The following is a 13675-nucleotide window of genomic DNA, read 5'->3' as shown; positions in this document are numbered from 1 at the left end:
TGTAATCAATGGCATCTGAGATTCTAATGTTATTTAGGAATGTGGAAGAGTGGGGGCACCTGGGCGGCTCATCGGTTGGCGTCTGACTTTGGCTCAGGTCATGATCTCATGGTTCATGGGTTTGAGTCCCCTGTAGGGCTCTGTGCTGACAGCTCGGAGCTTGGAGCCTGCTTCTGTGTCTCCCTCTCTCCGCCCCTCCTGTCCCCCACTTGTGAGCCCTCTCTCTCTCAAAAATAAACGTTAAAGGGGGGAAAAAAAAGAATGTGGAAGAGTGAATGGATTAAGGAAATACAGTACTATTGCTTGGTAGCATTAAGAGCCCACTTGATATTAGTAGCCACTGTATTCATTGGCATTTTCAATGTCATAAAAATTTTTTTTATATCTTAAAAAAAAAAATCCTTTCTTGGAGCGCCTGGCTGGCTCGGTCGGTTAAGCGTCCAACTTCGGCTCAGGTCATGATCTCGCGGTCCGTGAGTTCAAGCCCTGTGTGGGGCTCTGTGCTGACTGCTCAGAGCCTGGAGCCTGTTTCGGATTCTGTGTCTCTCTCTCTCTCTGACCCTCCCCCGTTCATGCTCTGTCTCTCTCTGTCTCAAAAATAAATAAACGTTAAAAAAAAATTAAAACAAAAAAACAAAAAAACAAAAAAAAATCCTTTCTTAACCTATAGCCCATTTGAACAACTGCACCATTTCCTAACTTTCCTTCATAGAAAAATCTTTCTAAAGAGCTGTCTCTTGTTGCTGTCTACATCTTCACACCTCCAATTCTCTCTTCAGTCCACTCTAATAGCTTCTTGACTCTACTCTCCTAAAACTGATCTTGTCAAGTTACCAATTAAATTCCAATTCTGTCCTCATTATATTTGACCTCAACAGCATTCAACACAATTAAAATACTTCCTTATCTTGGTTTCGAGGACATCTCATAAAAGCTAGTTTCTCCCACTTCACTCAGACTACTTCTGTATTTCCTTTACTAAAACTCTGTTCCTCTGTTCCTCCTCCAAATGTTGGAATACTCAAGGGTTTGACCTTCAGCCTTTGCTTTCTGAAATTGCCTCTAAATGATCTCATTCAGTCCCATGGCTTGAATTACCATTTATGTGATGATGAGTGATGACTGAAAATCTGTATTTCCATCTTTCATTTCTCCCCTGAACAGCAGACCCCTAATTCCTTATGCCTACCTGAAATCTCCCCTTAAAAATCTAAATGTCACCTCCAACTTCACACTTCCAAGCCAATTAATCCCTGCCTTCTCCCACCCCCAATCTATCACTTCTAGTTCAATAAATGCACCATCACCACCTCATTACTCAAGCAAAAATTTAGGAGCCATCCTTGATTTCTCTTATTCCTTTTCTTTTTCTCATAGTATATATGTTTATGAAAGCACATATTTTTGTTTGGCAATACTGTGATTTATAATAAGAAATATATATTTGATCTTCATCCCTGTTTTTGGTTCAGAGCTCCTAAAAGTCTTGGAATTTCCTAAGTGATGATAGCAATAACGGTGTCTTTTGTTATATTACTGAAGTGATTTTGTACTGTACCTAAGCATGGGGGCTGGCTGCCAGGAGAACCAATCATATGATTGGAGATTAGAGAGTTGAAACTTTCAGTCCCAACTTCCTGACTTCTGGGGAGGGGAAGAGAGGCTGGAGGTTGAATCAATTGTCAGTCGCCAATAACTTAATCAATTGTGCCTATGTAATGAAGCCTCCATAAAAACTCAAAGGACAGGGCTCACAGACTTTGTGGGTTGGTGAACACATGTAGGTACAGAGAGAGTGTTGGCCCAGAAAGGGCATGGAAACTCTTTTCCCTTTCCCCATACGTTGCCCTATGCATCTCTTCCATATGGCTGTCCCTGAGTTATATATCCTTTTATAATAAACTGGTGATCTGGAAAATAAAAATGTTTCTCCAAGCTTTGTGAGCTGCCTAGCAAATTAGTCAAACCTAAGGAAGGGGTTGTTGGAACCTCCATTCTATAGCTAGCAAGTCAAAAGCACAGATGACAATCTGGACTCGTGATGGGCATCTGAAGTGGGGGGAAAAGGGTAAGCTTGTAGGACTGAACCCTCAACCTGTGGGATCTAACACTGTCATCAAGTAGTATCAGAGGATTGTTTGGTGGTGGGGGAAAGCCCACACACTGGAATTTGTGTGAGTAGAACCCGGCACATAATAGGTGCTAAATAAATATTTGCAATACTGAATATACAATTGTCCATAGTTTTATCTCTATTAAATGTGTCACAGAACTTGTTTCCCATATCTATGAGTCTAATTCTGTTGTTCTATTTGTTCATTTGTTTTGTTTTCCAGATTCCATATATAGGTGAAGTTACATGATATTTGTCTTTATCTGATTGATTTCACTTAGCACAATACTGTCTAGGTCCATTCATGTTGTCACAAATGGTAAGATTTCATTCTTTTACGGCTGAATAATATTCCCTATTCCTGTGTGTGTGTGTGTGTGTGTGTGTGTGTGTGTGTGTGTGTGTATGTGTGTGTACACACATCACATTTTCTTTACCCATTCATCTATTGATGGGCACTCAGGTTACTTCCATATCTTGACTATCATAAATAATGCTGCAGTGAATATGGTGGTGCATATACCTCTTCAAATTGATGTTTGTGTTTTGGTTTTTTTGTTTTGGATAAATACCTGGATGTGGTATTGCTAGATCACCTGGCAGTTCTATTCTTAATTTTTTGAGGAATTTCCATATTTTTTTCCATTGTGGTTGCACCACTTTACATTCCCACCAATGGTGTATAAGGAAGGGTTCCCTTTTCTCCACATCCTTGCCAACACTTGTTCGTTCTTTCTTTTCTTTCTTTCTTTCTTTCTTTCTCTTCCTTCCTTCCTTCCTTCCTTCCTTCCTTCCTTCCTTCCTTCCTTCCTTCCTTCCTTTCTTTCTTTCTTTCTTTCTTTCTTTCTTTCTTTCTTTCTTTCTTTCTTTCTTTCTTTGATAATAGCCAATCTGACAGGTGTAAGGTGATCTCATTGTGGTTTTGATTTGCATTTTCCCTGTTGATAGCTGACGTTGAGCATCTATTCGTGCACCTGTTTGCCTCATGAGTGTATAAGTGTTCCTTCCTCTTCAATGTTTTGGAATAACTTGAAAAGAAGAAGTACTAACTCATCATTAAATGTTTGGCAGATTTCACCTATGAAGCTGTCTGGTCCTAGACTTTTTGTTTTTGGAGTTTTTAAAAATATTGATTTAATTCCATCACTTGTATTGGTCTATTCAGATTTTTTTAATGTTTTTTATTTTGAGAGAGAGAGCGAGAGAGAGAGCGAGAGAGAGAGAGCAAGCTAAGCAAGGGAGGGGAGAGAGAGGGGGGAGAGAGAATCCCAACCAGGCTCCGTGCCATCAGTGCAGATTGAGCAGGGGCTCAACTCATGAAGTATGAGATCATGACCGAGCCAAAATCAAGAATCAGACAGGTAACCAACTGAGCCAACCAGGCACCCTGGTCTATCGAATTTTCTATTTCTTTGTAAATCAGTTTCGGAAAGTTATATGTTCCTAGGAATCTATCCATTTCTTCTAGGTTTTCCAATTTGTTGGCATATAATTGTTCTTTGTGGTTTCTTATGATCCTTTGTATTTCTGTAGTGTCAGTTGTAACTTCTCATTTTTCATTCCTTGTTTTATTTAGGCCCCCTCTCTTTTTGTCTTGATGAGTGGGCCTAGAGTTTATCAATTATGTTTATCTTTTCAAAGAACTGATTTTTCATTTCATTGATCTTTGCTATGGTTATTTATTATTTCAAAAGTTTATTTGAGAGGGAGGGAGAGAGAGAGTTCAAGTGGGGAAGGAGCAGAGACAGAGAGAGAGAGAGAGAGAGAGAGAGAGAGAGAGAGAGAGACAGAGAGAGAATTGCAAGCAGGCTCTGCGTTGTCAGTGCAGAGCCTAAAGCAGGGCTCAATCTCACAAACCGTGAGATCATGACCTGACCTGAGATCAAGAGTCAGATGCTTAACCAACTGAGTCAACCAGGCACCCCTTTGCTATTGTTTTTAAAATCTCTATTTCACCTATTTCTGCTCTTATCTCCTTTGTTCTACTAACTTTGGGCTTTGCTTACTCTTCTGTTTCTAGTTCCTTTAGGTATAAAGGTATTTATTTTGGATTTTTCTTGTTTCTTGAGGTAGGTAGGCCTATATCAATATAAACTTCCCTCTTAGGTCTGCTTTTGCTACATCCCATAGATTTTGGAATGTTGTATGCCCATTTTCGTTTGCCTCAACGTGATTTTAACTTCATCTTTGATTTATTCATTGCCCCATTAGCTGTTTAGCAGCAGGTGTTTAGTCTCCATGTGTTTGTGTGTTTTTTCCAGTTTTATTCTTGTAATTGATTTCTAATTTCATACCACAGTAGTTGCAAAAGATGCTTGATAGGATTTCAATCTTCTTGAATTTAGAGACTCATCTTGTGGCCTAACCTGTGATGTATCCTACGGGATGTCCCATGTGCTCTTAAATGAAAGTAATACAATAGTATGGGGCTTTAATACCCCACTTACCTCAATGGATAGATCATCTAGACAGAAAGTCAATAAGGATACATTGGCCTTATGACACCTATCAGATGGATTTAATAGGTGTCATAAGGCCAATGTATCCTTATTGACTTTCTGTCTAGATGATCTATCCATTGAGGTAAGTGGGGTGTTAAAGCCCCATACTATTGTGTATTACTTTCATTTTTATGGACTCTCTCTCCTATATGTCCTGTGCAATGAATGTGAATACCTGTGCTGTAACTGAAAACGTTGGCACATTCTTGACTTTCATAGGTCCCTATGTGTGAAAAGATTATTTTGATCATCTAAGCTTTGACCAAAGCTCCTTAAACTCCTCTGCAATGTACTTTCTGATGAATATGAAGACTTGAGCTCCGAAGGCCTCAGCACAATTACCACATGTATAAAGTTTTTCTCCGGTGTGGACTGTGATGTACTTGAAGAAATATTTGCATTTTGGCTGAAGCTCTTACCACGCACAACACACTTCTTTGGTTCCTCTCCTACTATACTCTAATAGATGTTACGTTTTGAGCTATCACTAAAACCTCTATCTCTCTTCACACCTTTATGGGGCCTTTCTCTCATATAATCTCTCTGAAGAACTTGAAGTCCTATATTCTACCTGTGGCTCTTGTCACACTCACCACACCAGCAGGGTTTCTAAACATATGGATTCTCTGACGAATATCAGAGAATCAAAACAAAACAAAACAAAACAGAGAAGCAATAACCAAAGCAATAGTTGAAAATTTTTAAAGGAAGTAACTTATTCCTTACATTTTAATGTACTTTTATAATAAGCATGTATTATTTAATCAGAAAATTCTACCACGGGGGAACCTGGGTGGCTCAGTTGGTTAAACGTCTGACTTCAGCTCAGGTCATGATCTCATGGTCCGTGAGTTCGAGCCCTGCATCGGGCCCTGTGCTGACAGCTCAGACCCTGGAACCTGCTTCATATTCTGTGTCTCCCTCTCTCTCTGCCCACCCCCTCCCTTGTGCTCTGTTTCTCTCTCAAAAACTAAACAGTGAAAAATTTTTTTTAAATTAAAAAAAAAAAAAGAATGGGGTGCTTGGGTGGCTCAGTTGGTTACGCGTCCAACTTCAGCAGCTCAGGTCATGATCTCGCAGTTTGAGGGTTCCAGCCCTGTGTTGGGCTCTGTGCTGACAGCTCAGAGCCCCTCCCCTGCTTCGGATTCTGTGTCTCTCTCTCTCTCTGCCCCTCCCCTGCTCATGCTCTGTCTCTCTCTGCCTCTCAAAAATAAATAAATGTTAAAAGAAAAAAGAAAAATCCACCATGGAGAAAATTAAAAGACATGCAACAAACTGGCCTTTAAGAATAATTTTAAAAGATTAAACTCCTCATTAAAAATAAGCAGAGGGATGCAAATTTAATAGGATTAAATTATTTACTAAAGGAAGCAAATTTAAAAAAATCAAGAAATAGCTTTGTTATGATATCTTTTTTCATTTAACTGCTCACTGAATATTCAAGAGGTCCATAATTTGGAGTTCAGATACCTTTAGGCAGAATTTGCAAGGAAAAGATGACATTATTAGCTATGTGGAGGCTGCAAACCCGGGAAGCATTTGTTGTAGAGAATAGCATCAATGATCCTGGGGTGACCCCAACTACAGATGTCTCAACTTACCTTGTGAGAAACCATAAAGTGATGACTAGGAGATGTTAACTTAAAATAAAAATCTGAGGGGCTCCTGGGTAGCTCAGTCGGATGGGCATCTGACTTGAGCTCAGGTCATGATCTTGTGGTCTGTGAGTTCAAGTCCCGCACGGGGCCCTGTGCTGACAGCTCAGAACCCGGAGCCTGCTTCAGAGTCTGTGTCTCCCTCTCTCTGCTCCTCCCCTGCTCACGCTCTGTCTCTCTCTCTCAAAAATAAATAAACATTAAAAAATAATAAGGATTTGAGAGCTCAGGGTATTACTGAATTACAGAACTACTGAATTCTGACAATGTCACTGTCTGAAACCAACTTATTTTTCTTTTCCCTCTTTTTAAACCTTCTAGTATATCCAACATGATGCCATCAGAACCCTGACAAGTTGTTTTCTTGAAGACTGTTAGCTTAATACTCTTGATCCTATAAAGTCCAGTTTATTTACTATGCCCCCAATTTGATTCCAAACTTCCTAGGGCCTAGAATAAGATACCATGTAGGGGGCTTAACAACAGCGAGAAACACTTTACAGCATAATGGTTAAGAACATAAGCACTGTAGTCAGACATATCTAGGCTGGAGTCTACCACTTTCAAACTGTGTTTTATAACCCTTCTAAGCCTCAATTCCCTCATCAGGGATAATTAATGGATATACAGATTTAATCATCAAAGTGCTAAGCATGATGCCTGGCACATAATATTCATTCAGTAAATGAGAGTTATTACCCCAAGATTCCCATTGTCCATAAGAAAAGTTGTGTGTAGCTCAAAACACCTCCAGAGGTAATCTACTGTAACTCCAAAAATGTCCAGGTTTTACCAGTTCACATAGAACATGGAGTCACATTGGGGCGCCTGGGTGGCTCAGTTGGTTAAGCGTCCAACTTTGGCTCAGGTCATGATCTCGCAGTTCATGAGTTCAAGCCCTGCATTGGGCTCTGTGCTGACACTTCAGAGCCTGCAGCCTGCTTCAGATTCTGTGTCTTCCTCACTCTCTGCCCCTCCCTCGTTCATGCTCTCTCACTCTCTCTCAAAAATAAAGATTTAAAAAATTAAATTAAAAAAAAAAAAAGAACATGGAGTCACATTAACAATATTTACCATGTTCTGCTGCCTCTTGACCTTCTAGTTCATATAGAAACTCCACTCCTGGGGCACCTAGATGGCTCAGTCAGTTATGCGTCCAACGCTTGATTTCAGCTCAGGTCATGATCTCGGGGGTTGTGAGATCAAGCCCCACGTTACGCTCCACACTGAGCATGGAGTCTGCTTAAGATCCTCTCTCTCTGCCCCTCCCTGGCTCACACACTCTTTCTAAAATTAAAAATATATATATAAATAATAAAATAAGAATAAAATAAAGAATAAATAAAATAAAAGATAAACTCAACCCCTGCCAACTCTTCTCCCCCTTCCATCTATATATGCAAATTCTCCAGTAGTGACTGCATAAACAAGCCTTTTCCTTCCAGGTGATGTCCATATCATTCTTTCCTCTGGCCTCTTTGGTGATGTTCGCAATCAAGAGCTCCACTATCTTCTAAAATGCACTGAGATTCCTCTCCACTATCTTCACAATTTCCTTAAAATGTGTTTAATTTTTTGGTTCTCCCTTTATAAAAAGGGCACCATACTGTATGTAACCTTTGGGGACTTTTCACTTAACTGTGCTAACCACACTGTTGTGTGTCATTGTGGCTCATTTCTTTTGGTTGCTGTACATCGTCCACACTCATCTGATGATGGGGACCTGGACAGTTTCTAGGGTTAGGTTTTGCTATTGTGAAAGTACTATGAAGCATATGCTTGTTCATATTTTCTGTTGTACACATGTAAGACACAACTATTTATTGTGGTCATTTTTGAAGGATTGAGATTATGAAAAAAAAATCAGTTCGACTGACTTGGACAGCATTTCATTCTATTTTATTATATAAAATGTAGAAAGTGTTAACTAAGAAAAAACAGGGAAGGGACTTAACAGAAAGTTTAGGATCTTCTTAGGAAAGCAATGATTGCTGAAGGATGCCCTTTGCTCCAGCCACGATGAGCAACTGTCTTCTTGGCAATTAACAGCAAAGTTCCAGGGACCTATAGCTCCAGATTCCTCCCACTCACCCCTGAAACTTGAGTGGTTAGAGTTTGAGAAAATATGAAAAGAACCAAAATAAGAATATTCTCCATGAAAGCTAAGTTCAAAAATTGGTCCTCTTTTTCTCTGCTGAGCACATTAGGAGCAGGGAGGCTGAAAGTTCCTGAAGGCATACCCTTCTATTCATTTCACTTTTTTGGCTAGGGGCTCTAGAATGGAGCTGGGCACCCCACCACCCTTCCTCCATTCACAGATATCTGCATAGTTGCATGTCCGGCACTTCCAAGCCTCCTCCACATCAACCCCTTGAGGCTCTCGGTGGCCCATCCAGTAGGCCATATAGTGCTGCACCTTGCCTCTCACCTCCTTCTCTTCAAAGGCCACAATCTCTGTACCCAGCACTGTGGCAGTCTCTTGGTGGATGTACTCTATCTTTAGGATATCAATAACTGGGAGGTCAGACAGTGTTAGAGACAAGAAGACTAGCTCCATGAGGTCACCCAAGGACTTTACAGAGAAGCCTCCCTGCCGGGCATGCCTCAGCACTGAAGGTCCCAGTGGCTTGTCTGGACATAATTTTGTGTGGTGGATTAGGCTAGCACTGGTCACTTTCCCTTGAACCATGGCATCAAAGATATATTTGTATAGGCTGATTTGAAAACAGTCTTTTTTCTTCTGAGCTTCCAAAGGGAGCATAGGGCGCCTGCGTGTCTTAAGTTCAGCCAGTTCCAGGTCCCCCTTGGCGGTATAGTGCAGCTCATCAATTACTCCAACAAGCAGCACACCCTCCACTTCTCCAAACACTGGAAACTCTCTGATGCGTCCTTCTGACTGCAGGACAGGAATCATTGATAATATATTCAAAAACTTAACTGCCCAAGCATCTTCTTTAGTGGTGGTGGGGACAGTCACAAGATCATGAACTTCTAGTTCTCTAGCTAGGTGGATGCTGGCACCAGTGTCCAAAACAGCTGCCTTCTCAGGAGCCAAGAAACCAGGAAGTTCCTTCCCATATACCATTTGCTGTTCACACCAGTCTTGAGTAGACAAGTCAGTGACATACAAATATTTAAGGTGGAATCGCTCCATAGGTGATGAGACATCCAATCCTCTTTTCCATTTTGGTAAGCTTGTGAGCTTGTCATCCTTCCCAGGGAGTTCAGAAGAAGGACCAGGCTTGCTGAGTGATGCACTTGACTCCTGAGTATCTTCCAGATCCAGATACTCTAGCAACTCTGAGTCACTCACGTCTGAGAACCCTGAGGCCTCTACTGACCCCGTCTCCTCTTCCCCATTCTCTGCCATGGCACAAGGCCCTGCAATATCGTGTTAAAGAAATGTATTATCCAAATAACAAATTTATCCAAAGCACTTTCAAATTCTAATAAGGTAAAAAGAATCATGACTATTTATTTACATTCTTTAAGAAGCCTAGCTATTTAGGACCAACTAGTAACGCAACAGAATTGCGTTGGCCTCGATTTCTTCATTTAAAAGGAGATTTGAGGTTTGCCTTTTCTGCTTCAAAGTTCTACTGACTTGGAATATTATTTCATTATTTAGAAATGTATAGATCTTTGTAAATGTTGGAACAATGTTGGTAAAAACATGGCCACTTTTATGATTCTTCTAATACAAAATCCTTGACTAAGAAAATGAAACTCAATTACAAACTATTCCTTGAGAAAAATCAGCTCTATGATGACTGTTTTACAATGTGGTTCTCAGGAACATAGTATAGCAAAATTCAAAGACTAACTATAGACAAATACCAATAGATCTGCTCATACACAAAGTAATAGCATACAGCGTACCCAGGTAGCTTGGTCAGTTGGGCATCTGGGCCTTGGTTTCAGCTCAGGTCATGATCTTACGGTTTGTGGGTTCGGGCCCCACGTCAGGCTCTGCACGGAGCCTACTTGGAATTCTCTCTCTCCCTTTCTCTCTCTGCCCCTCCCCTGCTGTCACCTTCTCAAAATAAATAAACTTAAAAAAAAATAAAGGTAATAGCATGAAGTCACGAGAGAGGACGTTCACAGCAACATGTGGAAATCCGTTGCTTTCAAGATTTGAAATATACTAAGGAAATGGCAAGGAGGAAAAGCTCTTGGTGGGTTTTACTTTATCCTTACTGACTTTATAAATTATCCTAACAGAAATTGGTGTTTCCCACTAAGTTTATTTTTTCTCTCCACAAGAAATTAGCTTATGATGGAAAATATCTGTCAATAAGCACTAATAAAATACTACAGTATTTGCTATAATATTGAATATTTATTGTGCAGTTATTGAGTGCTAGACATTGAGCCAAGGGCTTCACATCCAATATCTCACTACCCTACTGTGGGACAGGTACTCTTTTTTTTTGTTTGTTTTTTTAATTTTTACTACAAAAAAAATTCACACATACAAAGAAATAGAACAATGAACATCTATATATATACACAACACCTAGATAAACAACTGTTGACATGCTCCTGTATTTGCATCTTTCATGTGTGCATTTTTGGCTGTTTTAAAGTAAACTATAGATCTCCTAACACTTCAGATATAAATGCTTCAGCATTCACTTCCAGATAAGGACATTCTCCTACCTTAACCACATTACTGTTATCACAACTAACAAAATTAATAATTCCCTAATACTCCCCTCCTTATTCAAATTTCCCCAGCGGCCCCAAAATGTCTTAAATAGCTTTTCTTTAAATCAGGAAACAAAGACCACACATTATGTTTGATTTGTTTTGTCTCTCAAACATTTTTAATCCTAAGAAACTAGGCAAACTATTTTGTAAAGATACTCTTTTTAAGCCTTCTTCCTAATCTCACATATCTAACCTAGCATAGGTTAAAAACAAAACAAAACAAGGTATGACCAGTCCAAAGGATTGGACTTCGGGTGGCAGGAAAATAATCTGACACAGAATTTAAACTGACCGAGGTAACTATGAACTAAATTTCCTCTTTGCTATTAGGCAATGAAGAAACTGAATGCACCAAGTTCCATATTAAAAACTTAAGAACTGATATATTGAAAATGGTATTAATATTTGCTATGGTTGTACTTAACTCATTTTTAAATAGTCTAAATGTCCCTAATGAAAGAAAACATATACAGCTGGCAGAGAAGTTATCTGCAATGAACAAAAGTAATGCAATGCTAAGATTTCTGCTTATATCCTATAAAGTTATTGCTTTAGAGGATACTTCAACAGTGATAAAACACAGAAGATGCACATTTACATAAGTGTCTCAAATTATAAATGTGCCTTGGATGATGACAGTTTCAAAATGAGTAACGTTATTTGGACCATGAAGTCCCTGAAAGTTGGAAAGAATCTTCATCTGTCAAGAAAATGAAGTTAAATGGCAATTAACATGTACACTTTGGGTGTTTTTCCCCCCCTGGGGGAGGGCACTAAATCTAAATCTAAATCAACTGACCTTGAAAACATTTTATTTCAAATATATAGATCTGGGTTGGCCAATATGTAGCCACCAGCCACATACAGCTACTTAAATTTAAATTAACTAAAATAAAATAAAATTTAAAACTCAATTTCTCTGCTGCATTAGGCACATTTCCAGTAATTAGTAGCTATATGTGGCTTCGGGGTACCACATTATAAGGCAAAGACATAGAACACTCCTCTGCCTATAGAAATGTTCTTTTTGGACAGGAGTGATTTAGATTATTCTATGTGTCTCTACTAACTCCCTGGGGTGGGGCGGTGGGGGGAGAAGGAGAGGCAGAGAGAGAGTAAGCTCCTGAAAGTTATGAACTTTGTTACTTGTTTTACATACTGAGAATAGGGTAGCCCTGAACAGGTTAAGCAAAATGTTCTGTAGAGAAGAAACAAAAAGGAGGCATTCTCTGTGAAATTGTTCATCTAAAGGAAGAAAACAATACACTGGGGATGAGCAATTTAGACTCAGATGTGTTGCCTGGACTTTCCTGCACAGAAAAATTCCAGGCAAGGGCATAATACAGCACATTGTCTCCGAATGCAGTTTGTATTTTTCTGACATGAGATGATTTCACATGGTTCACATGAGATGATTTCAAATGATTTCAACATTTTTAGACACATCTTAGCATATAAAGCTATATTCAAATGCATAACTCCAATGCATCATTTCATAGAGAGTGTTTCTTAGGACAAGTGTGGTCTTTAAATAAATGAAATTTAAAAATTTTAAACATGAAAATAACAATACAGGTAGTACACAGGAATGGCAACAATCCTCAGGTGGCAAATGAATGAAATGTTTGGGAAATACCAGCATAGTGTCAAGAGTCTGGGGGTCGTGGGGATCTAGATTCTAAACCTAATCCTGACTAGGTCAGTAGTATTCAGTAATATGCCTTATGAGTGCTCTTGAGCAAGTTCTTCGTTTTCCTGATGCTACTGACACAGTATCCCCTCCAACTGTCCTCAGCTACTCAAAATAGCGATAAAACAAAACAAACATACTAGCATTCAACAAATGTGGATCTCCTTCCCCTACCCAAGGATGAGACGAGATAGCATTTCTATTCCTTTTGACAAATTGAGTTTAAACTTTAGGAGAGAAGAAACTTCTACTCCCCTGGGACTTGGCTGATCTTTCCCCTTACCAGGAAGTGCAGAATGCTGAAATGACAGGGGTAGGGGAGGAGAAAGGAGCTCTGAAAAACCAGGTCTGCACTGAAGAATCCAGATTAGCAACTCTGTGCCTTGCTGTGGTAGAATGGGGACTTTTCCTTTCTCACCTGTCCAGTCCCTCACATTGTGGCATTTCCTCCTCTCTGATCCACACTGCACAGGCTGTTGCCCATCCCAGAAGCTAGGTAACGCTTGCCTCTCTCCTGGATCAAATCCTCCAAGACTTCTTCGTTTTCTCCACACCCCGGATGTAGTTACTTAATTCAATCCTTGCTCCCTGCAAACAAGAGAATCAAAAATAGCCAAAGTTCCCCAGGAGCTCCAAGACCAGTTCCCTCTTCCAGCCCCAAACCTCAGCCCAGGTGCTGAGCAAAGACCCCCGGTGAGAGGCTTTTCTTCTCTGATGGGTTCCTGCTGCCTGTGGCACTGCCACTACCTTCACCCTCTACATTCTGACTTGTTCGGTGCAGCCCGGACTTGTGGGCTCCGACAGCGCTTGCCTTCAGCCAGGACCTTTCCACCGGTCCCAGACCACTGTCGCCCCAGCAATTCCATGCCCGTCCTAAAGTTTACGGGGCACTCCCTACAATGTCTTGGAGGAGCCGGAAATGACAGCAAGGGGTCGCCGGCCTCGGGAAGAGGTCCCAGCGGACCTCCACGAAAGGGCCAGAACCCACAGGAGTCTGGCCTGCGAA

At 40.3% G+C, this 13675-nt stretch overlaps 1 protein-coding gene across 2 annotated transcripts; it reads right to left on the bottom strand.

The window, feature by feature from the left end:
* Positions 1 to 8151: 8151 nt before the first annotated feature.
* EXO5 (exonuclease 5) lies at positions 8152 to 13257 on the bottom strand. Of its 2 annotated transcripts, none has more exons than XM_015086866.3 (2): positions 13177 to 13257; positions 8152 to 9650 (listed from the first exon to the last, which is right to left on the bottom strand). In XM_015086866.3, the coding sequence occupies exon 2, from the start codon at positions 9637 to 9639 to the stop codon at positions 8518 to 8520; it is 1122 nt and encodes a 373-aa protein (XP_014942352.1). In that variant the 5' UTR covers positions 9640 to 9650; positions 13177 to 13257; the 3' UTR covers positions 8152 to 8517. The 2 variants fall into 2 exon arrangements, with proteins under 2 accessions (XP_014942352.1, XP_026915340.1); XM_027059539.2 differs by having other exon boundaries at positions 13088 to 13220.
* Positions 13258 to 13675: the final 418 nt, after the last annotated feature.

This window comes from Acinonyx jubatus, chromosome C1, assembly GCF_027475565.1.
Source record: "Acinonyx jubatus isolate Ajub_Pintada_27869175 chromosome C1, VMU_Ajub_asm_v1.0, whole genome shotgun sequence".
Taxonomy (NCBI): domain Eukaryota; kingdom Metazoa; phylum Chordata; class Mammalia; order Carnivora; family Felidae; genus Acinonyx; species Acinonyx jubatus.
The sequence above is the reverse complement of the archived record's forward strand: the minus strand, read 5'-3'. Positions and strand labels throughout refer to the sequence as shown.

Coding starts and splice junctions, on each gene's coding strand:
- EXO5 (XM_015086866.3), bottom strand. CDS start 9,639: ATGGCAGAGAATGGGGAAGAGGAGACGGGGTCAGTAGAGGCCTCAGGG.